At 52.1% G+C, this 26,441-nt stretch overlaps 1 protein-coding gene across 1 annotated transcript in view; it reads right to left on the bottom strand.

Moving 5' to 3' along the window:
- Positions 1-26,441, bottom strand: part of CROCC2 (ciliary rootlet coiled-coil, rootletin family member 2) — an 82,057-nt gene that overhangs the window by 40,559 nt on the left and 15,057 nt on the right. Inside the window, 15 exon segments of the mRNA XM_063648415.1 lie at positions 1,272-1,465; positions 11,987-12,217; positions 12,479-12,625; positions 13,050-13,194; positions 13,683-13,865; positions 14,193-14,517; position 14,556; positions 14,626-14,832; positions 15,099-15,231; positions 16,532-16,729; positions 17,391-17,494; positions 22,093-22,120; positions 22,176-22,252; positions 22,881-23,037; positions 25,761-25,867. Of these exon segments, the coding sequence (XP_063504485.1) occupies positions 1,272-1,465; positions 11,987-12,217; positions 12,479-12,625; positions 13,050-13,194; positions 13,683-13,865; positions 14,193-14,517; position 14,556; positions 14,626-14,832; positions 15,099-15,231; positions 16,532-16,729; positions 17,391-17,494; positions 22,093-22,120; positions 22,176-22,252; positions 22,881-23,037; positions 25,761-25,867 (2,237 nt within the window).

The raw sequence follows: 26,441 nt of genomic DNA, 5'->3' as shown, positions 1-26,441 counted from the left end.
TCAAGCCCCTCTGTCACCAGAGGCTCAATGGGCCATCAGGACGCCCTGTTCAGTGGCCTGTGATGCTGGGGCCTACAGGGCTGCCATGTGCAGGGGCCTCGGGTCAGTGGCAGGAGAGGTAGGGGCAGCTGTCAGGGCAGCACCCAGGCTACTGAGGGCTCTGGCTAGGGCCTGTGTTCTGGGCAGCAGACCCTGCTGGCAGGAAAGGGACCTCCACCCCAGTCCTTGGAGCCCCCAGGGCCCAGGAGGGAGCATGGGCAGGAGCCCAACCCGCAGCAGCCTCCCTCAGGTTTTCCTTGCTGCACAAGCTTTCATTTGGAGAAGAGGTTTGTCTGCGAAGCTCAAGGATCCCAGACTCCAAGGTTTCTCATGCCTCCCAGATTCTACAATTCTAGGAGGAAATCTTTTCAACAAAAATACTTAGCAGTGCCTGAGCAGGGCCCTAAGCAGGGCCTATAAGGCACAGAAGCCATCAGCTGTTGGGTTTCGGCAGAGGCTGCAGGACCCATTCAGATCACCAGGCAACAGCCTACACACATCCTGTTCTTGCCTGCAAGTGCCCGTCCCAACTTCTGGGAGTTGCCCTGCAGGCCTCTGGGCTCACCCGCCCACACTCTCCACCTCATGTGTCCCTGGGCTGACCCTGCTCCTGGCTCCAGGGATGGGTGTGCAGCCCAAGCCTAGGATCAGGCCCTGTGACTCCCGGCTCCTAGGATTGGTACAGGGATGTCACACAGCTCAAGATGGCCCATGGCAGCCGCTCTCAGGCCTTGTAGGGAGAGGGGTGCTCTGCGTCTGCTGGAAGGGGGACCCTGGGGTGGCTGCTGGCCATCTTGCCACCTCTCAGAGTGACCTGCTTGGGAAAAAGATCTCAGAGTCAAGCTGTGCTGAGGGAGGGAGAAGCAGGATTCCGAGGGCACTGTGGGAGTGCCTGAATCCAGCCATACCTGAAGCAGGATTCACCCTGAACTCCTCAGCTCCATGAGCAAGACATTCCACATCTTCCTTCCACTGGTCTGAGCTGTTTCTGCACTTGCCACCACCTCTTTCAGGAAGGTGACCCCAGCGCTTTCACTGGGTTGACCTCTTCTAGATGCCCTCCCCCAACCCAAAGGCTCTGTGCTTGCCTCTCACTCACAGCCCATTTCATGTGCACACACTCCCTCCCAGTACTATGTCATGGTGTGAGTGTCCCCATACCCTGCCACAATGCAGACTCTCTGTGGGCAAGGACACGTGGGACATGACCTGACTGGCAGGCCCTTGCATACCTGAGATCAGCTGCCTCTTCAGCTGCGAGCCGGCCCTGCCTCTCCAAGGCCTCCTGCTTGGCCAGCAGCTGGGCCCGCTCCTCAGACAGAGCATCCTTTCCTTGCAGGGCTTGCTGCAGAGTGTCCATTTGGGCCTCCCAGTCCTGCAGGCTCTGAGCCAGCTGCTCCTCCAGGGCCTGTTTCTGGCATGTGACCTAGGGGAGGTGGGGAGGGGACAGTCAGCAGAGAAAGAGAGTAAGTAGGTGGGTGAGCATGGGCCTCTTGAGGGGAAGAAAGGACTTCAGAAGAAGTGTTTTTACGCAGAATGGCATGGAGGTGAAAGTGGAAGAAGTGGGTGGATCTCAGAAACACATGTATGTTTTTACAATAGAGGGGGCATCCACTCAGGGTACCTAAGTGGATGGAGATGGTATTGAACTGGGCACTCTTAGGTAGGAGCCAACTGTCAATCTAAATGGTACCATTTGTTTGTCCTCCAGTGTCCAGGGGTCAGGAAATGCTGCGTAGAAATGGCAATAGAAGGTAACAGAAAACTAGATTGCTGTAGACCAACACTTCCACCAAGAATAGCATAAAAATCTAGAGAGAATATATCACAAGAATATGCAAGAGACCTCAGAGAGCTGAAAAGACAGCTGGGACTGAAGGAGTGAAGATCTTGGAGAGAAGGGAGGCACAGAGGAATGAGCCCAGCTTTTGGTGTCTCCTCTTCCTCAAGGCATTTGCTGATTTAAGAGTTTGAGCTGAAAAATTGAGATGCCGAGAAGAACTTCTGGCAGTACCATGGCTTGAGGGGGACAAAAATTAGGGTTCAGAGCCACCGAAGCAGAGAGGCTCTGATAAATATCACAAGACATCAAGTTGTATTCACAGTAGGGCTTGACCCTAGCAGTAGTGGTGAATCAGAAATAGACCATCCTTCATAGACACTGAAGCTCACGTGTGAATCATCCCAGTCACTGATTGGATTACAGTGACCTTCTATGTCCACTGCCTGTCAGGGTCAAAAGTAAATTCTGGCCAGGTGAGGCGGCTCACGCCTATAATCCCAGCACTTTGGGAGGCCAAGGCAGGCAGATCTCTTGAGGTCAGGAGTTCAAGACCAGCCTGGCAACATGGTGAAACCCCATCTTTACTAAAAATACAAAAATTAGCCAGGCATGATGGCACACACCTGTAATCCCAGCTATTCAGGAGGCTGGAGGCAGGAGAATCGCTTGAACCCAGGAGGCAGAGGTTATGGTGAGCCAAGATCATGCCACTGCACTCCAGCCTGGGTGACAGAGTGAGACCCTCTCTCAAAAACAAACAAACAAACAAACAACAACAAGAACAAAAATAAACCCTTTCTGGAAGAAGAATCGCATCGTCAAGATCCTCAAATTATTTCTATAATTTATTACATATAAGATTGACTATTCAATCAAGATCTGGCCAATCAGGAGACAGGACCACATGACCAAAAAACCACAAATAAGAACAGAAAATAGATATAGATCCTCCTACCCTGTTTATCTAGATATTGGAATTATCAGACACAAACTTTAAAATAGCTGATTAATATGTTCAAGCAGATGGATAGCAAGATGTAAAGTTTAACAATAGAACTGGATACTAAATATAAAAAAGACTATTTAAAATATAATAACCAAAAGTAAAAAAAAACCTAATAGACAATGGCAGATTAGACAGAATAAAAGAAAGGACTAATAACCTGGAAGAGAGACAAAAGAATGTGTTCAGACTGAATCATAAAGAGAAAGAAGGATGGATAGAAAATACACAAAAGAGTGTTATAGACATATAGGACAAGCTAAAAATGCCCATCATATGTGTAATTACAGCCTCAGAAGGAGATGAGAGGGCATATTTGAACAGATACAGGCCAAGAATTTTCCAAATCTAATAAAATACATCTAGCCACAGACTTAAAATGAGCTGTAACCCCCAAAAGGATAAATTAAAAGAAAATGTCACATATATACAACTTAGTAAAGTTTCTGAATACCAAAGATAAAGAAAAATGTTTTTTAAAAAAACAAAGGGAAAAAGACACATAGCCATTAAATGAACAAGACTGACATTTGCTTTCTACACAACAATGAAAGCCAGAAGACGATGGTATCACTTCATTAAATTTCTGAAAGAAAATAATGGCTATTTTAGTATTCTATACCCAGTGAAAACATTCTTCAAAAGTAAAAACCAGGACTTTCTGCTTCTGATAATGGTGAGGTGGGTTGTTGAAGACCAACCCTCCCACCTAAAGCAACTAGAAAAGTGATACAACATACAATCCAATAATCTGTTTAAAAGCATTAGAGAGACACTAAGGCAGTCAGATCCAGGTGTTCAGGCTACAGAGAGAAATATATTAAAGTGAGTCTGAAATTCTATGAATACAACAGATTTCCTCTTTGAGGTATCTGCCAAGTCCTAAGTGACAGGGGATGTAGAGCCTCAGTATCCAAGAATAAATCTTTAGGCTGGGCTTGGTGGTTTATGCCTGTAATCCCAGCACTTAGGGAGGCCAAAGTGGGCAGATCTCCTGAGCTCGGGAGTTCGAGACCAGCCTGGCCAACATGGCAAAACCTCATCTCTACTAAAAATACAAAAATTAGCCGGGCACGTACCTGTAATCCCAGCTACTCAGGAGGCTGAGGCAGAAGAATTGCTTGAACCCAGGAGGCAGAGGTTGCAGTGAGCCAAGATCGCCCCATTGCACTCCATCCTGGGCGACAGAGCAAGACTCTGCTTGAAAAAAAAAAAAAAAGCTTTAGCTAAAAGACTGGGAACATGGCCTAAGATTTCAGCAGGCTTATGAGATTGAAGAGACATAACTTAGAGTTCAGATATACCAAAGCAGCCAGGGAACGAAAAGAAGAGCGGATATCAGAGAGCAAGGAAATGCCTTGAGGTAAGTCTGAGATTCTATATTGCGATTTTAAAAAATGGTACTGCTGGCTGAGCGCATAATCCCAGCACTTTGGGAGGCTGAGGCAGGTGGATCACTTGAACCCAGGAGTTTGAGACCAACCTGGGCAACATGGCAAAACCCCATTTCTACAAAAAACACGAAAATTAGCTGGGCATGGTCATGTGTGCCTGTAGTTCCAGCTACTTGGGAGGCTGATGTGGGAGGATCGCTTCAGCCCAGAAGGTCGAGGCTGCAGTGAGCCATGGTCATGCCACTGCACTTCAGCCTGGGCAACAAAGACCCTGTCTCAGAAAATAAAATAAATGGTACTGCTTTGAAAAAGTGTGTATTTTTTATAATTCAGAAGTAGTAAAGGACCAGGAGACTAAGAATCTGAACAAAAAAATAGCAGCTGAGAGTCTGGGAAGTCAGATAGGACTTATGAAAGTCCTATCTGAAATAAAGATAATAAATAAAAAGATAATAAATAAAAAGAAAATAAAACCTGGAGTTTAGGGCTAACTAAAGAGTAGGAACCCTGGTAAACACCTGAGATTTCCAATTAGGAACATAGGAGAGTTATATTATACCCTGGGATAAGCCAGAAATAGACGACTCCTCACAAAAGACTGAAGTACAGTTACAAAGCAGCTAAATCCTGGACTGGATAAAGGTGATTTATCCCTGTTCTGATTTCCCAAAGTCAAAAGCAAATTCCCTCTAGAAGAAGCTTATATCATTCAAAGCCTTAAATTATCTCTATGAATTGTATCTACAAAAACACAAAGTCTGTCATTCGATCAAAAATTATTAAGCATAATAAAAAAAGAAAACAAAAAATATTAAGCATACTAGGAGACAAGGCCAAACTACTGAAAATAAATAAATAAAAGACAATACAAATAGTTCATTAAGGGATTCAGATGTTAGAGTTATCAGACAAAGACACAAAAAAGTATTATAATTAATATGTTTAAAAACATACTCAAGAAGGAAAAGAATGTTACCAAATAACTGAAATGTTTGTGTAAAGATGAGTGTGTGTGTGTGAATGGTTAAAAATAATCATTTAAAAGTAAAAAATATTAATAAAGTAATGTACAGTTTATAACAACATACACAGAAATAAAATATAGAACAACAAGAGCAAAAAGGATGGAAGAGATGTCTTAGTAAATTTGTGCTGCTATAACAAAGTACCTGAGACTGGGTAATTTATAAAGAACAGAAATTTATTAATTTATCTTCTCACAGTTCTAGAGACTGGGAAGTCCAAAATCAAGGTGCTGGCAGGTTCAGCGGTCTATCAAGGACTACTCTCTGCTTCCAAGGCTGTGCCTTGATGCTGCATTTTCCGGATGAGAAGAATGCTGCATCTTCACATGGTGGAAGGCACAGGGCAAGTGAGACACAAATGATGAAGGAAGCTCCTTTTGTAAAGGCTTTAATCTCACTGATGAGAGTGGAACCCCTATGGCCTAAATCACCACTTAAAGGTCCCATCTCTTAATACTATCACAATTAGTCATTAAGTTTCAACACCTACATTTTGGAGGGGACACATTCGAAACATAGCAAGGGATAAATGGAATATATTGCTGGAAGGGTCTTACATTGTTTGTGAAGTAATATAATATTTGGATATAGACTGTGCATATCATAATTTTAGGGTAGTCACTAAAACTAACAAAAAGAAACACAGTTTCATTCTTCTACATGTGGCTTGACAATTATCCCAGCACCATTTGTTGAATAGAGTGTCCTTTCCTTACTTTATGTTTTTGATTGTTTTGTCGAACATCAGTTGACTGTAAGTATTTGGGTTTATTTCTGGGTTCTCTATTCTGTTTCATTGGTCTATGTGCCTATTTTTATACCAGTACCATGCTGTTTTGGTAACTGTTACCTTATAGTATAGTTTGAAGTTGGGTAATGTGATGCCTCCAGATTTGCTTTTTGCGTATTCTTGCTTTGGATTTGCGGGCTCTTTTTTGGTTCCATATGAAATTTAGGATTTCTTTCTAGTTCTGTGAAGAATGGTGATGATATTTTGATGGGAATTGCATTGAATTTGTGGATTGATTTTGGCAGTATGGCCATTTCCACAATATTGATTCTACCCATGCATGAGCATAGGATGTGTTTCCATTTGTTTGTGTCGTCTATGATTTCTTTCAGCAGTGTTTTGTAGTTTTCCTTGTAGAAGTCTTTCACATCCTTGGTTAGGCATATTCCTAAGTATTTTTTTTTTTTTGCATCTATTGTGAAAGGGGTTGAATTCTTGATTTGATTCTCAGCTTAGTCCCTGTTGGTGTACAGCAGAGCTACTGATTTGTGTACACTAATTTTGTATCCTGAAACTTTGCTGAATTCATTTACCAGATCTAGGAGCTTTTGGGAGGAGTCTTTAGGATTTTTTAGGTATATGATTATATCATCGGAAAACAGTGAGAGTTTGACTTCCTCTTTACTGATTTGGATGCCTTTTATTTCTTTCTCTTGTCTGATTGCTCCAGCTAAGAATTCCAGTTCTGTGTTGAATAGAAGTGGTGAGAGTGGGCATCCTTGTCTTGTTCCAGTTTTCAGGGTGAATGCTTTCAACTTTTCCCCATTCACTATAATGTTGGCTATGGGTTTGTCATAGATGGCTTTTATCACTTTAAGGTATGTTCCTTCAATGCCGACTTTCCCGAGGGTTTTAATCATAAAGGGATGCTGGATTTTGTCAAATGCTTTTTCTGCGTCTATGGAGATGATCATGTGATTTTTGTTTTTAATTCTCTTTATGTGGTATATCATATTTATTGACTTACGTATGTTAAACCATCCCTGCATCCCTGGTATGAAACCCACTTGATCATGGTGACACACACTTTAAATAAGCAGACACAGACAAGTTGAAAGTAAATATATGAAAAGGATACACCATGGAAACACTAAGCATAAGAAAATGGAAGTGGCTATATCAATATCAAAAAAGTAGATATCAAAAAAGAGTATTGCTAGAGATAAGAGGGGATGTTTCATAATGATAAAAAACCAATTCCTCATGAAGAAATAAAATGCTAAATATATATACACCTAATAATAGAAATTCACATGAAGCAAAAATTGACTGTGGAAGAAACTAAGGGGAGATCTAGGGGAAGAAACAGACAATTCCATTATCACAGATAGAGATTTTAATGCCCTTTTGTCACTAACTGATGCAGCAAGGAGACAAAAACAACCAATCACAGAAATAAATCAACACACAAAAAACCCCAGTAAGGACTTAGAAGATTTAAACAGCACTACTAAGCAACTTGATTTAATTTATATTTATAGAACAATGCACTCAGCAATAGCATAATACACATTCTTTTGACATGTTCAAGATAGACAATAGACTGGGACATAATACATTTAAATCGATTCAAACAATATGGAGTGTGTCCTCTAATCATGATGGAATTATATTAGAAATTGATAACAATTAGACTTTTAGAAAACCCTATTTGGAAGTTAGGCCATATATGTCCAAATAATCCACGGGGCAAAGAATAAATTACATGGGGAAAGAGAAAATAGTTTGAATTGATTAATAATAAAAACACAACATGCAAAATTATTAGGATGCAGATGAAGAAGCAGACATAAAAACAAATAAGAAATTGGAATAGATTATATATGTGTTAAAGAAATTGAATTCATTATCAAATGCTTTCTCACAAAGAAAACTCCAGACTCACATTATTTCATTAGTGAATTCTGCCAAACATTTAAGAAATAAGTAATACCAATTTTACACACACACTTTCAGGAAATAGAGGAAGAGAGACTACTTTCCAGTGTATTTTAGGAGGCCAGCACAACCCTGATTCCAAATTTGATGATTCCAAGGAAAGAAAATTACAGAAATATTACTCACAAATATAGATGCAAAAATCTTTAACAAAATATTTATAAGTTGAATAAAAATATATAAAATGGATACTAACTCATGACAAAGTAGGGCTTATTATATATGCAAGTTTAACATCTAAAAAATTAATCAATATAATTCACTACATTAACAACAGAAGGAGGACAATGATGTGATCATCTTAATAGTTCCAGAAAAAGCATTTAGCAGAATCCAGTACCCGTTTATAATTTTTTAAAAATGTCAGCATACTAGGAATGAAAGGGAACTTCCTTACTCTGATAAAGGGCATCTATGAAAAGCCTACAGATAACATCATATTTAATGGTGAAACATCAAATTATTTCCCCATGATTGCCTTGGGTGGAAGTATGGCCACTCTCATCACTTATATTCAACTTTGTTCTGCAGGTCTTAGTGCAATAAGATAAGAAGAAGAAATAAAAGGTATTCAGATAAGAAAAAAAGTAAAACTATTGTTACAGATGAATAATTATATAAACATACAACCTTAGTACTTATAAGTGAATTTGTCAAGGTCACATGACTCAAAATAAACATATGAAATGAAATTATATTTCATATGAAATTATATTTCTATAATAATGAACAGTAAGAAAATGACATTAAAACAGTAATGTAATTCATGATATAAAAATATAGAATTAACCTAATCAAAGATGTGCAAGAAAACTCTACATTGAAAACTACAAACATGGCTGAGAGAAATAAAGTAAAGACATGGAGAGATATACCATATTCATGGATATAATATTCAATATATTTAAGATGTCCATTTCCTCAAGTTGATCTATAAATTCTAAACAATTTTAATCAAACTCCTAGCAGGCTATTTTGCAGGGGAGGGAAGAAGAAATTGACAAGATGATTCTAAAATGTATATGCATATGCAAAGGATTTAGAACAGCCAAAACAATCTTGAAAAAGAACAAGGTGGATGTGTGTACACTACTTAATTTCAAGACTTACTAAAAAGCTATCAAAATCAAGACAGTGTGGCTTTGGTGAAAGAATGAATAGATTGACTTGCACAGATCAGCAAATCCTACATATATGATCCATTTGTTTTCAGCAAGTTGCCAAATTTAATCAAGGACAAAAGGAGAGACTTTAAAAAAATGGTGCTGGAAAAACTGAGTATTAGTTTGAAAAATAATGGACCTTAGTTCTTACACCATACCATACACTTGTGGTTCTCACACTTTAGTGTGCAGCAGAATCCCAAGGAGGGCTAATTAAAATCCAGATTTCTGGGCCCTGCCCACAGAGTTTCTGATGCAGTAAGTCTTGTGTGAGGCATGAGCATTTGCATTTTTAACAAGTCCCCAGGTGTATTAGTCTGTTCTCACCCTGCTGTAAAGAACTACCTGAGACTGAGTAATTTATGAAGAAAAGAGATTTAATAGACTCACAGTTCTCAGGCTTAATAGAAAGCATGACTGGGAGACCTTGGGAAACTTACAATCATGGTGGAAGGTGAAGGGAGAAGCAGGCACCTTCTTCACATGGCGGCAGGAGAGAGGGAGTGAAGGGAGAAGTGCCACACACTTTTAAACCATCAGATCTTGTGAGAACTCACTCAACATCAAGAGAACAGCAAGGGAGAAATCTGGCCCCATGAACAAATCACCTCCCACCAGGCCCCTCCTCCAATTTGACATGAGATTTAGGTGGGGACACAGAGTCAAACCATATCACCTGGTGATGTTTATGCTGCTAGTCTGGGAAGCACACGTGGAGAACCCCTGCTGTCCATAAAAATAAACGAAATGGATCATAGATCCAAATGTGAAAGCCAGATGAAAATGTAGGAGGATATCTTCTTGTCCTTGGGGTAGGCAAAAATTTTTCAGACAGAACCTAGAAAATACTAATTGTAAAACTAAAAAAAAAATAGATAAATTGGAGTTTGCCAAAGTTAAAATTTTATGTCCATCCATAAAAAACATCATTGAGAAAATGTACAGGCAGCCACAACCTTGGGGAAAATATTCATAGGACATGTGTCTGATAAGGTACTTGTATCCATGATATATAAATTCCTGTATATTCATAACCAAAATGCAAAACCCCAGTTTAAAAAATGGGAAAAAGATTTGAACAATTGATAAAATAAAGCATACAAATATCCAATAAGTGCGTGAAAATGTGTTCAATATCTTCAGTTATCAGGGAAATGCAAATGAAATCCTCAGTGATGTATCACTTCACACACATAGAATAGCTAAAAAAAAAAAACAAAAACCAAAAACCAAAAAAACAGACAATACCAAATGTCGAGAAGGCAGAGGAGCAACTAGAACTCTCCTACACTGCTGGCTGCAGCGAAGTGATTGAACCACTTTTGGAAAGCTGTCTGTTTTTTCTGAAAGCTGCTTGGTTGTTCCCAATAAAAGTTCAACACACACCTATACAGTGAGTGCACAGTTTTGCTCCTAAGTATTTAGTTAGGAAAAATAAAAATATATGTATGTGACTTGTACAAGAAGGTTTAAAACAGCCTTGTGCATCACAGTCCCAAACCAATCGCCTCCCAGCAGGCCCCTCCTCCAATTTGACATAAGATTTGGGTGGGGACACAAATCTAAACCATATCACCAAGTGTGTGTCACACAATGCAACATAAGTGCAGGGTCAAGGCAGTAGAAGGGAGTCACATCACTTACATAATGGACCTAGACATAAGCCACAATGCTCTTTGTAGGCAGGGTTCAGGCAGAGAATTCACATCACCTGGGTGCTGGTCCCAGTGATATGTTAAAGTGCCCTTTGTAGGCAGGGCCAAGGAAGGACCTTGTAGGCAGGACCAGTATTGGAAATATTGTTGCTGGACAATCCAAATGTCCAGCAACAGGTGGATGAGTAAGCAAATGTGGTTTACTCATCCCAAGGAATATAACTATGCAGTTAAAAAGAAAGGGCTTAGTGATACACTGAACAACACGTATGGATCTCAAAGACATGATGCTGGGAGAGAGAAGCTGGACACAAAAGCGTCCGTACTGCATGGCTCCATTTATAAGGAATTCTGAAACAGGTGCATCCAGTCTGTGGTGCTGCACATCAGAGCAGAGGTCACCTGGGTGGGAGCCAGGGGCTTTGGGCAATGGCTGAAGGCACGTGGGGGAACCTGCTGGGCTGACAAAAATGTTCTATGTCTTGATCCTGGTGGCGGCTACCCGGGTTTGTACAATTGTCAAAATTCATTGACACTGTACACTGACTTATTAAATGTCAATAGAAAAAGAAGAAAAAGATGACCCCCAAAAAGGACAAGGCAGAATCTGAAAACGGAAGGAGGGTTGAGCTGTCCTGAATGTGATGGGGGCTGCAGAATCTGAGCCACAGGGGCTTGAAACTCAGCACGGACAGGGTTTCTGCACGGATGAACGAGGCAGGATTGGAAAAAACCAAGACTGTTTTTTTTCTCCGGTGAGTTGAACTTCCTCAACAAAAGATGGGGAAATTGGGAATAAATGCGTGAGGCACCAGTGAATGTGCAGTCGCAGAGCTCAGCTGTGTGGATGTGGACCAGGGAGAAACAAGACAGAGGAAGAAAGAGCAAAGCTCTCTAAGGGCCCAGCGTGCAGAAGTCACTGGCCTGAGGCCCGGGCTCCCCTACCAAGTGGCGGGATGGATATGGAGGCCAGGCCTGATGGGAATCTTCTTCTCTGCATACCCTCCCCCTGCCCCCACCCCCACGGGGAGCCCCCACCCCCACGGGGAGGCCAGCACTGGGCCTGATCCATTACCAAGACAGAAAGAGCTGACATGGGCATCCTGAGCCTGCCTGACTCCCAGAAGTACCTTAGGCAGGACCTGTGACCCAGCCACATCCCAGACGGCGGCAGCCTGCCCTGCAGACATCCTCACCTGGCCCACCTGCTCCTGGAGCCGGGCCTTCTCTCGCCCCAGCAGGGCTGCCTTCCCCTCTAGCTGCTCCTGCTGCTGCTCCAGGCGTCCGCAGGCCTGCTGCAGGCCCCTGCGCTCTGCCCGCTCCAGCGCCAGCTGCTGTTCTGCCTGTGCCAGTTGCTCCCCGGCCCGGGCGTGCTCCTGCTCCAGAGTCTTCCGTTGTTCCCGCAGCTGGTCTCGCTCCTGCTCCAGCTGCCACCAGGTGTCGGGGGCTCTGCATCCACTCCCCCAACCCTCGGTCCCTGTAGGCCAGCCATCCCCAAGGACTGCCCAGGGGCACTGTCTTCCCTCCCTCAGACCTGGCCAGGGCTAGTCAGGCTCCCTTGTCCCCAAAACCTCGAACCAGGAGAGGAAGTGATCTGGGAGGATGGAAGGAAGGCCTAGGGCTGGGAGACCCACAGCCACCTGGGAAACAGGTTCCAGCGAGGCCCCCCCGACTGGCCCTTGTCTCACCTGGAGAGCCAGGTGGTTCAGGGCACTTTTGTCCTGAGCCAGCCCCTCCATCAAGGCGGCCATTGCGGCCAGGGAGTCCCTTTGCTCTACTCCCTCCGACTTCAGCCGCCTCACAAGAAGCTCCAGGTCCACGTTGCTGCACTCGGCCTGGGGCAGGGAGGGGGATTCCAGGGGGGGACCTTCAGCTTCCAGGGCAGGGCTGTTGCCGCTGGGAAAGGAGTGAGCCCTGAGCCACGGAGGTGTGCAAGCCAGAGCTCTTGGGCGGACATGATGGGAAGGTCGCCACAGTGGGGAGGTCTCAGGGCCAATGGTGGCTCCAGCCAGAGGAGGTGGCTGGCAGGCCAGGGAGAAGCCACGAAAAGCAGGCGTGGCCAGCAGGGTTGAGAGCAGCTGGGCCAGGCTGGTGCCTACTGGTTGGGGACGGGAGAGAACTTCAGTGACTTTGGGATCTCTGGTGATGGGCTGAGGGTCCCCGCAGGCAGGAGAGAGGGAGTGGGAGGCCAGGTCAGTGAGGCCAGGGTGGGTGGGGGCAGACGGGAGAGGGGACGGGGTTGGGGGGAGCAGAGTATACCCGTGCCAGGGCGCTGCGCAGTCCCTCCCTCTCACTCTCCACGACATCCCGCTGCAGCTGCGCTGTGCTCAGTGCCTCCCGGGCTGATGCCAGCTCCTCTCTGAGCCCGGAGACCTTCTCCTCCAGCTGCTGCAGGCGGCCTTGACTGAGGCCCCAGACCAGAGGGCGGGAGGTTGCTCAGGGTGAGCAGTGGCTGCCCCATGGGATTTCAGGCAGGCGACTGCCTGCAACTCCCTCCAAGCCCAGGGAGGCCCAGGAGGAGCATGGAGTCCCTGGAGGACCAGGAAGGCAGGGAGCCCTTCGCTTCCAGGCTTCATTTCTGGGGCAGGGGAGGCACAAGTGCCTCTGGGGGGACGGGAGGGGTGGGGCCCCACATCTGATGGGCCCACAGGGTGGTGGATGTGCACCCAGGTGGGGCACTGGGCCAGAGGGAGTGAGGGTTGGTCTGGAGGATGGTGCAGCCTGGGGAGGAGCCTGGAGAGCCCCCATCCCTGCCCTGTTAGGGCCGCCACCACACCCTGAGATGAGACAGGTGAAGAGACAGACCCGTGGCCCAAGGCCAAGTGGCTGAAGGTGGCAGAGTGGGGTCTCTTCTGCGGTAGGGTCCCTGCCCACCCAGCCACGGCTGCACACCTAGTCTCCAGTGCCTTGCAGCTCCGCTCCCTCCGCAGAGCCAGTTCCTCCCTCTGCTCTGCCTGCAGCAGGAGGCTTCTCTGCAGCTCTGCGGCCTCGGCCTCCAGCCCCTGCTTCTCCGCATCTGCAGCGTCTGCCTTCCCTTTCAACTCCTCCACCACCATCTCCAGAGCAGCCTTCTCCCTGGGGATGGTGGGGGCAGAATTGGGGCGGCCCTGGACACATTCAAGGTGCATCATGTGCCTTGGTGGGCACTTGGGGCTGGGTGGATGCCAGCCCCTGAGACTGCATGGGCAGAGGGAGCCCGAGAAGCACACAGGGTCTCACTGGCGGGTGTGTCCCACCCAGGCCCATGTCCAACCGGTGCTCACGGAACTCTGCTAGAAGGAAAGGACCCCTCCCCGGCTGGCAACCCCTCCAGCTCTAGAGGTGCTTGTCCTGACAGCAGCCCTGGGCCCTCAGGATCCCACACATCCTGTGCAAGACCGTGCAACCCCTTCACCCCATTACCTCCCCAGGAGCTTGCAGGACGCCCGGCACTGCTGCACCTCGAGCCTCTGGGCCTCCAGCTGGCCCCGAAGGGTCTCTCGTTCCTGTGCCTGCTCCCGAGCCTGCTCCTGCTGGAGCTTCTGTGCGGCCCACAGCTCCCGCCGGCTTTCGGACAGCTGCTCCCGGAGCCCGGCCACCAGTGCCTGGGAGGACTTCAGCTGCAGGCACAGCTCCTGCTCGGGTGGGGTGCGGTGTGGGTCTCTCTGGCCTAGGCAGGCTTTGCCCACTGAGGCCCACTAGGGCTTACGACTCCCCAGAAAGGACACCCCCTCCCTGGGGCCCCTCCCTGGGGCCATGGGGCTCAGGGGCAGGCCCCATAACTACCCTTCAGCCTGAGGAGCTCATGTTTCTGCCCTCAGGGAGACAGAGAGTCCTGTGGGCTGTGGCTGCCCACCTGTTCCCGCTGCCACCGCCTCTCTACAGCTGCCCGCACGGCCTGCAGTGCGGGATCCAGGGCGGCTGGGGAGCAGGTGTGTGGTGGAGACACCCCTTGATGGGGGGATGTGGTACGTTGGGGGCTCCTCAGCGGGCGCCGTGGCTCCCCCAGTTCAGTGATGCTGCTCCCTGCCAGCTCCAGGCACCGGGCGTCCTCCTGGGTCGCCTTCAAGGTGCAGAGAGGAAGGGATAGAGGGGCCCAGAGCACAGGGCTGTGATTTGGTGGGGACCGCGCAGACAGTCCTGAGGGTCCCTGTGGGCCACCTCCCCCTCTGCCACCGGGAGGACAGGCGAGGGGCCACACCTTCCTGACGTGCCTCAAAGTGCACTTGCAGGGACCCCACCTTGCCCTGCAGGCCGTCCGCTGCCCCCGGGCCGCTGCTGCACCAGGCTTCCTGTGGCAGGGGAGACTCCTGAGCAAGGGTGACAGACCCCTGCCACACAGCCACCCCCGTCCCGCCCACCAACCAGGTTCTGCAGGTCGGTTCTGAGGGCAGCGATGGTCTTCGCCTTCTGCTCATTCTGCTCCGTAAGCTTCTCCACCAGCTGCGTTTGCTCCGAGAGTCTGGGAGGAGTCGGGGGTGGGGGGGGTGAAGGGCAGAGCCCAAAGGACGGGCACCCAAGCATGCCCTGGCTCTGCCCGGACTCCTCCGTGCGGTGGCCCCCCTGCCGGTGCTGGGTGATGCCTCTGTCTGAGTGGCCTCTGTCCCTGGTCTGAGCACGTGTCTCCCCTGCCACTGAGCCTTCAGTGGCTCCCACGGTCTCAGGAGTCAAGGCCCACACCCTGACCAGCTCTCCAGCCTCAGATGCAGTGGCTGCCCGAGGCTCTGCCTTGTCCTTGTGGCACAACAGAGGGAGTGCCCACCATAGGCCTTTTCCCGGCCAGTCCTTCTGCCTGGAGCACCTGTCACCATCAGTCTAACAATAAGTGATTTTACTGTTCCTTCCTTCCCAGGACCCACCTTCTTCCTGAAGACCCCAGGTCCCCGTTCCTGTGGCTCAGGCCCTGCTGTGCTGCCCCTGCAGCTGTACGGCACCATTGGGCCCCCATGTCCTGTCCTGCTCATTTGGGACTGGGTTGTGGTGTGTTTGACTCAGCTGGACCCCCTGAGGGTAGGGAGGGCTTCTGCCTGTCAGCCTGGCGGGGTGTTTGTGGCCAAGTGGGCCCCGGACCCTGGGTTGTGAGGCATTGGCCCCACGGCCAGCAGGTTAGACCTCCACTGGGGAGCCGCCTCCCCACTTTCTGCTGAAGCTGCCCTCAAGAGACCTCTGAGCCCCCGATGTGGGTGGTGGGTCCAAAACCTTCCACAATCATGGCGGGGCTCACAGAACCCCAGAGAGGGTGTGGGTGTCCTTCATATCGGGCAGGAGGTGGCCTGGTCCCTCTTCCTGCCTCAGTTTTTAAACGATTTACTTAAGGTGAGCTCTTGCCCCCGGAAGAATGTTCCTGCTTTAAGCCTGAAAACTCCAGTTCTGGGTGCTGACCCCCAGGACGCAGTCCCAGTGAGTTCCCTGCCATGCTCCCTGAAACCCTCACTGTAGGAGACCCCAGTGTCTGCCTCCTGGGCATTAGGGGAGTGCCCTGCAGCCACTGGGATGGTGACTCTGAAGAGTGTGCACCACCAGCGACGTCAGGGCCCCACCTGCCCTGGAACGGTGTGACCACATCTGGGATCCACAGCTGCTTGGCAGGCTGGATGGGCCCCGACCCCCCAGGCCCTCCCTGTGCAAGCCTGCTGGCCCTGGGCACCCACCTGGCCTGGAGCAGTGTGACCACATCTGGGATCCACAGCTGCTCAGCAGGCTGGATGGGCCCTGGCCCCCTGGGCCCTCCCTGTGCAAGCCTGCTGGCCGTGGGCACCCACCTGGCCTGGAGCGCCACCTTCTCTGTGTCCCAGCGGCCCTGCAGCTGCAGCATCTCCCCGACCTTGTCGCGAAGCTGCTGCCCCAGGGTGCTGGCCGTGCTGCTGGCCGACAGCCGCAAGTTGGAGTCAAGGTTCAGGCAGGCGGTGTGCAGGCGGCGGGCTGTCCTGGCCGTGTCTGCCTGCAGGTCAGCAAGGCCCCTGGGAGACAAGGGCAGCACCTGTGGCTGACTCAGGACCCATCTGCCGAGGGAGGGCCTGGTCCCATCAGCCCCACAGAGGACCCCCTCCTTGGCCGTCCTCAGGAGAAGCCCCCACTGCATGGCATTGATTGTTCCCATGTGTCACCAAACACCAGGAAGGCAGCTGGGGAGGAGTGAGCAGGGGCAGGGCCAGGTTGCACACTTCAGGCTTCAGCAGCCTTCACCGAGTCATCGACCCTCTGAGCCCCCGATTCCTCCTGTGCAAGGGGCTGCTACGTACCTAAGGGCTAGCAGGGTGATACCAGGACTGACCTCCAGTGTGGCACCCAGCAAGGACTGGACAGACTCCAGAAGCTCCATCTGGGTAGGTGTCCCCCATCCCACAGTATCCTCTTCACTCTCCTCTCATCTCTCCTTGGCATCCCCAACCTACCTCCCTGGCCTGTTTGTCCTTCTCCCCCACTGCCCTCCTAGGCCGCCCTCATCACTGCTCCCACTGGCCAGCCTGAGGCCCAGCCAGGGCTGGGTGAGAAGCCGGCAGGCCAGGGCTACTTCACCCACGGGAGAGCCCGCCCTGGGCACCGCCTCCCCCCTCCCCGAGGAGGCCTCAGCTCCCTGCAGCCGGGTGCCTGGCCCCAGGTGGGGCGGCTGGCACTCACCTCTCAGTGGCTGCACGCAGCTCGGCCAGGTCTGTCCCCAGCACCACGGCCTGTCTCCACAGGAGGAGGAGGTCCCGGGGCTGCCCCAGGCCCCCTGGCCGGGTCTAAAAGCAAGAGGCCTCTTGTCTACTTCAGGCTGGGGCGCCTTTACCCTTTTCCAGGTGCCATGTCCCTCTCCATGGGGGCTGGAAGTGGACCCAGCATCCCAAAGCCCCCATATCTCACAGGCAAATGAGCCCTGGGCTCCCCCAACCCCACCCTGGGGCCATACTGTACCCCTCCGCAGGAGATGACCTGGGGACATGACCACATCCAGCCCTCCCAGGCCAGCCTGTGTGCGTGGAGGTGGAAGGGTGGGGTGTGTGGGCCGCTGAAGAGAAAAGGTGCTGACTCAGTCACGGCTCCCCAGCTACTCTCAGGAACTGCTCAGGCTTGGAACACCCCAGAACCAGGCCTGGTCCCCTGTTGGGGCAGACACTTCTGCAGCACACGGCTCCTACCCTCCCACTCCGATGGAAGAGAACGGGTTGCCTTTCTCCAGTACAGTCTTTCTCCTTACTCTGGAGGGCTCCTGAAGATGTCCAGGTGTTGGTCTGGCACTTCGAAGGTGCCAGGGACACAGAAGCAAGTTAGAAGCCTCAGGACTGGGGCCCGAGGTTCAGCAGAGAGGATGGTGGGGAAGCCACTGAAGTTAGAAGCCTCTAGCACTGGGGCCCGAGGTTCAGCAGAGAGGACGGTGGGGAAGCCACTGAAGTTAGAAGCCTCTAGCACTGGGGCCCGAGGTTCAGCAGAGAGGACGGTGGGGAAGCCACTGAAGTTAGAAGCCTCTAGCACTGGGGCCCGAGGTTCAGCAGAGAGGACGGTGGGGAAGCCACTGAAGTTAGAAGCCTCTAGCACTGGGGCCCCTGTTCATCAGGGAGGAGGGTGGGAAGCCACTGCTGAGACAAGTCCAGCAGTTAGGCTGTAACGGAGCGGAGTGGGAGGACTCTGTGTTGGGGGCAGGAATGGGGGGAATCGTGTGTGCACAGTGGTTCCAGCCTTGCAGGGAGCTAAGATGAAAGCCAGAAGTCTCACAGTCTCCACACCACCTTCTAGGCCCTGCACTCGCCTTCTCCTGCTTGCCGACCTCTGGAACTCAGGGGGCTACTGTGTTCCTACCACCTCTCCCTGCCTGTGAAAGCCTCACCCCTGCTCCTCCGGGTTGCCTTCAGGTAGAGCACTCACATCCTGCTCATCCTCCAGAACCCCCACAGAGGACCATGACCAGACAGCAGCGGAAACGATAGAATGAGACCTTGAAGAACTTCAGGTATTAGATCATCTCACCTTCATGAAGCTTGCCTGACCCCCTCACCTGATCCCACACCTGAGGTTCCCCCCAGCTGAGCCTATAACACCTGGCCATACACCCTCCAGAGAACACGCCCCTCTGTGTCCATTCCACCTGGCTGTACACCCTCCAGAGGGCATGCCCTTCTATGCCCATTACACCTGGCCATGCACCCTCTGGGGGGCACGACTCTCTGAACCCATACCTGGCCATACATGCTTTGGAGGGCATGCTCCTCTGAGCCCATTACACCTGGTCATATGCCCTCTGGCGGGCATGCTCCTCTGAGCCCATTACACCTGGTCATACACCCTCTGGAGGGCATGCTCCTCTGAGCCCATTACACCTGGTCATATACCCTCTGGAGGGCATGCTCCTCTGAGCCCATTACACCTGGTCATACACCCTCTGAAGGGCATGCTCCTCTGAGCCCATTACACCTGGCCATGCACCCTCTGGAGGGCATGACTCTCTGAACCCGTACCTGGCCATACACCCTCTGGAGGGCATGCTCCTCTGAGCCCATTACACCTGGCCATACACCCTGTGGAGGGCATGTTCCTCTGAGCCCACTACACCTGGCCATACACCCTCTGGAGGGCGTGCTCCTCTGAGCCCATTACACCTGGCCATACACCCTCTGGAGGGCGTGCTCCTCTGAGCCCACTACACCTGGCCATACACCCTCTGGAGGGCGTGCTCCTCTGAGCCCACTACACCTGGCCATACACCCTCTGGAGGGCGTGCTCCTCTGAGCCCACTACACCTGGCCATACACCCTCTGGAGGGTGTGCTCCTCTGAGCCCACTACACCTGGCCATACACCCTCTGGAGGGCGTGCTCCTCTGAGCCCATTACACCTGGCCATACACACTCTGGAGGGCATGCCCCTCTGAGCCCATTACACCTGGTCACACACCCTCTGGAGGGCGTGCTCCTCTGAGCCCATTACACCTGGTCACACATGCTCTGGAGGGCATGACTCTCTGAACCCATTACACCTGGTCACACACCCTCTGGAGGGCGTGCCCCTCTGAGCCCATTACACCTGGTCACACACCCTCTGGAGGGCGTGCTCCTCTGAGCCCATTACATCTGGTCACACACCCTCTGGAGGGCGTGCTCCTCTGAGCCCATTACACCTGGTCACACATGCTCTGGAGGGCACGACTCTCTGAACCCATACCTGGCCATACACCCTCCGAGGGCATGCCCCTCTGTGCCCATTACATCTGTCTGTACACCTTCGGAGGGCATGCCACTCCATGCCTGCTATACAGGGGTGGACGCTTGCTTCAGCCGCACCGCCTCCTGCACTCTGTGTTCATCTCAAGAGCAGGCTGAGACACTTCCTGGCAACATGGAGGCGTGGCTGCCAGATTAACCTGCTGCTTAAACACATGAGAGTCCAGATTCACAGCCTCTTCCTGAATGCAGGGCTGGGGTGGCCTGAACGGCTGGAACACTCAGGCCAGGAGTTGGTGAAGTCACAGACCATCAGAGAGTGTACGCAGTTTCTTGCTACACACACACACACACACACACACACAGACACAGACACACACACACACAGACACACACACACACACAGAAAAAAAACAAAAACAAAAACAAAAAACAAAAAAACAGGCACACATGACCCTGCAGGAGATTATAAGGAAAACTGCCTGTCTAGAATGTCGGAGTTAAACAGAGAAAAAAGTCTTCCTTGTTGTGCATATGGAACCACACTACACAACCAGGATAGTCTCAAGAAAACTTAAGCTGAAAATGTACTTCAATGTGGCCCCAAAGACTGTTAGAGCCCCTCAGCATCTATCAGAAACAAATAAAAACCCTTCCTGGAAAATACTATATTCACCTCAGGTTTCAAAGAAATTTCACAAAATTCCAAGGAAAATAAGCAGCTCTTAGTTAAAAAATAAAAAAATCACCAAAGGCACAAGGAAACAAAGGACCATGATCAGAAACCAGCAGAAACAATAGAACCAGACCTTAAAGAATTTCAGATATTAGATAGTCAGACACAGGCTACAAAAAGACTATTTTTAACATGGTTCAACAAATAAATAAGAGACTTGAAAATGTGAGTTAAGAAGCCAGGCGAGGTGGCTCATGCCTGTAATTCCAGCATTTTGGGAGGCTGAGGTGGGCGGATCACCCGAGGTCAGGAGTTCGAGACCAGCCTGGTCAACATTGTGAAACCCCATCTCTACTAAAAATACAAAAATTATCCAGGCGTGGTGGCACACGCCTGTAATCCCAACTACTCAGGAGGTTGAGGCGGGAGAATCGTTTGAACTTGGGAGGCGGAGGTTGTAGTGAGCTGAGATCGTGCCACTGCACTCCAGCCTGGGCGACAGAGCAAGATTCCGTCTCAAAAAAAAAAAAAAGAAACTGTGAGTTAAGAGTAAGCTATTTAATATTTGGGAAAGAATCAAACAGAACTCTTAATGAGGAAAAATACAATATCGGCAATTTAAGCTAAGTAGGCAAATTTAACAGAGATTAGACATCAGAAGAGAAAACTGATGGACAGGAAAGGAAATTTGAAGAAATTATCTAGAATATAGTCCAGGGTAATAAAAAGAATAAAACCGTGAACTGTGACTGGGAGACAGCATAAGAATGGCTAACACACGTCTAGCCGGAGCTCAGAGGAGGGGAGATGGATGAAGAGCACCAGCAATGTTTAAAGAATATTGACTTCCCCAAAATAACAAGCGACACAGAGGTTCCGCGAACCCTAAAGCAGGAAAAACAAATAAATCTACACGCAGACACAACAAAGGGACATGGCACAACAACCAAGTCGGAGCAGGGATCTTAAGAGCAGCCGGTGAGAAGACACATTACCTTGATAAGGAGCCAGTCAGAATCCAGGCAGCCTGGAAGCTGACTTCTCAACAGCAGCAGCGGAAGGAGAAAGAGAAAGCATATCTTTAAGGTGCCAAGAGAAAGCAGCTGTCAACCAGTGAGAACAGTTCTCAAGGACAAAGGGAAAATAAAGACCTGGGTGATCGAATGCCAGACTGAGCTCAGGGACCCTCTCCTTGCGGCATTTGTTCTCACACGGCGGAATCGGCTCCTGCGGTCCTCAGGTGACCTGCCCAGCCGTCTGAGGACGGGGACCAGGCAGTGGGAACATGAGATCTGCCTCAAACGCCTCGAGCCAGAAGGCCTGGCATAGGCGATGACTCCTTGCTGATAGCACGGCTCCCACTGACGCTATGCAGAGGCCGGCATTCCCTCTCGGGGTGTAAACCTCAGCTGGTTTGTCTGACACCCGCCTTTCAGGAGCAGCAGCTGTGGGGGGCTCGGGGCTGGGACCCGGCCCCCATGGGGGCGAGTGGCGGCCTCTCTGGGACAGGCTTGTCTGAGGGACGTCTGTGGAGGCAACCTGAGGCCAGAAACGCGGCTGCCCCTCTGACTCCTGCCTCCACCTGGCACAGCACGTCTTCCGGGGGAATTCCTTGCCCGTGGTGCCCGTAGCGTGCAGGGGCTGGGCATCCAGGCCCCCTTTGCTGGAGGGCTGTTGGGAACACCTTCAGGCCCCCAGGGACTGCCTGGCTGGAGAGCCACGTTACCCAAGGCCACAGCAGCTTCAGGCGGTCCCACGACCACGGAGAGATCTGAGCAGGGCATGAACACCTGGATGTCTCCCTCCCACAGGGGCTGGTGCCTGGAACCCTGTGCCCTGACCTCCTGCATGCCTCAGGGTTCAGAAGTTGGAGTGGGTAAGGCTGCAGGGGGACCTGGGGGGCCACGGCCAGGTGCTGTGAGCAGCGGTGCAGCCCCAGGCTCCCTCCAGGGTCCCCCCTCCTGAAGTCTGGCCAGGAGTTCGGCCTATGGAGAACAACCTGCCTCTCCAAACAGCGTGGTCCACACCAGAGCCGGGGTGCGGCCCCAGTGCCCCATTCTGAGAGCCCTGCCCTCCTTCTCTGGGTGGGGGGCAGTAGGGGTGGACCAGGAAGTGCCTCCCTCCACAGACTGCTGTGGCCAAGCCGGGTTGGGGACATGGTGTGGCAAGAAGCTGTGGCCTTGTCCCCAAGAGGGACAGCCGCTGAGCCAGCGCACCCTCACCAGGTCCCTGCCTGTTACCCAGCCATAGGCACCCAGACAGGCAGCCGCCATGGGGTGAGAAAGGGTTGGGGGAGCACCTGTCTCTGGGCCCAGCGCCTCAGCTCCAGCTCGCCCTGCAGGCGCTGCACGCCGCCCGTCATCCCGGCCAGCTCCCGGCCCAGCGCGTCGTTGGCCTTCTTCATGTGCTCCAGCTGTTCCCGCAGGAGCGCATTCACCTGGCAGAGGCCGGTGCTCCTGGACAGACAATCCACAGGGCATGGTGGGGGTAGGCAGCCTCTCCTAAGAGAGGCACTCAGAGTCCCCAAGTCAAGGGGCTTGAATGGAGCCCCAAACCCTCTGGGCCTAACTGACGCCGGCTCAGGTGCACAGCCGCTGCTCTGCCCCCACTTGCCATGGGCCCCACAAAGGACCCCTAAACTGAGTGCCAGCATCAAGGTGGCTCTCCCAGGTGCCAGCCCAGTGCCCTTCTGCCTTCCTGCGATATCTGCCCTTTGTCCTCCCCAAAGCCCCTGCCCTGAGCTCTCCTGGCTCTGGCTCTGCAACCTTGGCCCGTCCCCCAATGCCTGAGACAAGGTGCCAGGGGCTGGGAGGGAGGCGCCCTTCGCGGGGCGGGGTGACGTGGAGAGGGAGTCGGATATGCCCGTGGTGGGGGACGGCCTCTGCTGTACCCTGGGGCCTTCCCCACCACGAGTAGGTCCACACTTGCTGCAGTAGTGGTGCAAGTCCGCCAGATGTGTGGACCTCGGGAGCCGGCACCCCTGCCAGGCCCACGCCGTGGTTCACTCACTGCTCCTCTCTGCCCGCCAGGCCTAAGCCCCCTTTTGGGTTATTTTTCTTCCCCCTCAAAACCGGTTTTCAAAAGTTTCTCAGCACTTTGATTCGTTTTCCAGATTCCTGGAGGATGAACCAAATGTGGCAATATTCTGCAGACAACTTAACCTCCCCAGGTCTGGGAGACTGGTGGGCCTTGGTTACTGTGGGGGGCTGGGTTAATGTGGGGGCTGGGTTAGTGTGGGGGCTGGATTAGGGTGTGAGGGGCTGGGTTAGTGTCGGGGGCTGGGTTAGTGTGGGTGGGGCAGGGTTAATGTGGAGGCTGGATTAGTGTGGGTGGAGATGGGTTAGTGTGAGGGGCTGGGTTAGTGTGGGGAGCTGGGTTAATGTAGGGGCTGGATTAGTGTGAGTGGGGCTGGGTTAGTGTGAGGGGCTGAGTTAGTGTGGGTGGGGCTGGGTTAGTGTAGGGGGCTGGGTTAGTGTGGGGGCTGGGTTAGTGTGGGGGCTGGATTAGTGTGGGTGGGGCTGGGTTAGTGTGAGGGGCTGAGTTAGTGTGGGGGGCTGGGTTAGTGTGGGGGGCTGGGTTAGTGTAGGGGGCTGGGTTAGTGTGGGGGCTGGGTTAGTGTGGGGGCTGGGTTAGTGTGGGGGGCTGGGTTAGTGTGGGGGGCTGAGTTAGTGTGAGGGGCTGGGTTAGTGTGGAGCTGGGTTAGTGTGGGTGGGGCTGGGTTAGTGTGGGGGCTGGGTTAGTGTGGGTGGGACTTGGTTACTGTTGGGGGCTGGGTTCGTGTTGGGGCTGGGTTTGTGTGAGGGCTGGATGGGTGTGTGTGGGGCTGGGTTAGTGTGGGGCCAGGTTAGTGTCAGGGGCCAGGTTAGTGTCAGGGGCCAGGTTAGTGTGGGGGTTCTGGGTTAGCGTGGGGGCTTGGTTAGTGTGCGGGGCCGGGTTAGTGTGGGGGAGTTGGGTTAGTGTAGGGGGCTGGGTTAGTGTGGGGGCCGGGTTAGTGTGGAGGCGGGGTTAGCATGGGGCCTGGGTTAGTGTGGGGGCTGGGCTAGTGTGGGGGCTCCATTAGTGTGTGGGTCTTGGTTAGTGCGGGTGGGGCTGAGTTAGTGTGGGTGGGGTTGCGTTAATGTGGGGGCTGGGTTAGTGTGTGGGGCCGGGTTAGTGTGGGAGCTCAGTTAGTGTGGGTGGGACTGGATAAACGTAGGGGGCTGGGTTAGTGCGGGGACTGGGTTGGTGTTGGGGGCTGGGTTTGTTGGGGGCTTGGTTAGTGTGGGAGCTCAGTTAGTGTGGGTGGGGCTGGATAAGTGTAGGGGGCTTGTTAGTGCGGTGGCTGGGTTGGTGTGGGGGGCTGGGTTAGTGTTGGGGGGCTGGGTTAGTGTTGGGGGGCTGGGTTAGTGCGGGCAGGGTGGGGGCTGGGCAGAGGCCCCCTAGATAAGCCCAGGCATGACATCGTCAGCACTATTTCAGGGTGTGAGAGTGGGTGATCCACACACTGGACTCAGGTGTGGCTAGTGGCCCGGGTCTGTTGCCAGGGTCCTAATATCAGCGCTCACTGATGGTGGGTTGCGGGGGCTCTGTCCCTCTCTGCCGCTCCCTCCCTGTCATTCATGAGGCTCTGTCTCTCTCTGCGGTTCCCTCCCTGTTATTCATGAGCCAGGTTGACCCATGGCAGGGAGGATGGCAGAGTGTGGAGAGGCTGCCATGTGGAAAGCTGGCACCAGTCCTGTCCCCCATGGTGAGCAGCCCCTGCTCCTGGAGTGTGGAGCGGGGGAGGGGTCTGATAGAGATGGGTACAATCGTGATGCTGCTACTATAATAGGAATGCTGCTGAGCCGCTCTCAGAGGCTGGGGCGGCGGTGCCTGGTCGCGTGAGAGGCCCAAGCCCAGGAGGCTGAGTGTTTCACTGTTTCCACTCGGCCTGGGATCTCCCCACAGCAAGAGGGAGCGTGCTGCAGGCCCCCACACTGCCCAGCCACTCAAGTCAGTACCCCCTCCCAGCCGCGCCTTCTCTAGCCCCCTGCCCTGCCCTGCCAGGCCGTGGAGGCCTGGGTTGACTCCCACAGGGAAACTGAACTCACGACTGCTTTGGGAAGAGCTGTCAGTAGCCCCAAGGCACAGAGGGTCCCACTGCCTCTCCGGGGGATGGCTGTGCTTCCTGCAGCCCTGACTGCCCCACACCTGGCCTCACCTCTCCTCGGCAGCCTCCAGACGGCCAAGGGCCTCCTCCAGATCCATGCTGTGCTCCAGCTCCGACCTCCGCAGCTGAGCCTCGGTGGTCTCCAGCCGGGCCTGCAGCTGGGGAGGAGCAATAGCCCACCTGGTCTGGCTGCTCCTGAACCTGCCGGGCAGGGGCTGGGGCATCTTGGGCACAAAGCCGACCCTGGTGGGGAAGAGAGGGCTCCCTGGGGCCCCACAGCAGGGGCTGGGGTTGGGTCTGGTGAGGCCCAGGCCCTTGCACACAATGAACCAGACAGGCGGCCTCCTGCCGTGTGCCAAGTGCCCATAGCTGGCAGAGGAGGGGAGGGGCAGGGGCACGCTGGGTTGCACTGATGTGCCGATCCCATCAGGCCTTGAGGACAGTGTGAGTACGGTGGCCCAGTGGGGGCACGGCTCTGGGGGCCGCTGGAGCATGCCCACATTTCATTTACAGATGTGTAAACTGAGGCCCCACTGCCCCAGCCACCTGGGCAGCCCAGCTGTCAGGGCAGGGGGAGGGGCTTCAGGGCTCCATTCAGGCACACAGGGGCAGGATGGAGGGTCACAGGGCTGTCTCTGGGGCTGCCCTCTGGAGAGTGAGTGAGTGTGGTTCCCCTCCAACTGGGCCTCCTGCCTGAGTCCAGCACCTCACCTACAGGGGACAGGACCACAC

Source organism: Pongo pygmaeus, chromosome 11, assembly GCF_028885625.2.
Source record: "Pongo pygmaeus isolate AG05252 chromosome 11, NHGRI_mPonPyg2-v2.0_pri, whole genome shotgun sequence".
Lineage (NCBI taxonomy): Eukaryota > Metazoa > Chordata > Mammalia > Primates > Hominidae > Pongo > Pongo pygmaeus.
Note: the sequence above shows the minus strand (reverse complement) of the source record. Positions and strands in the feature narration are given on the sequence as shown.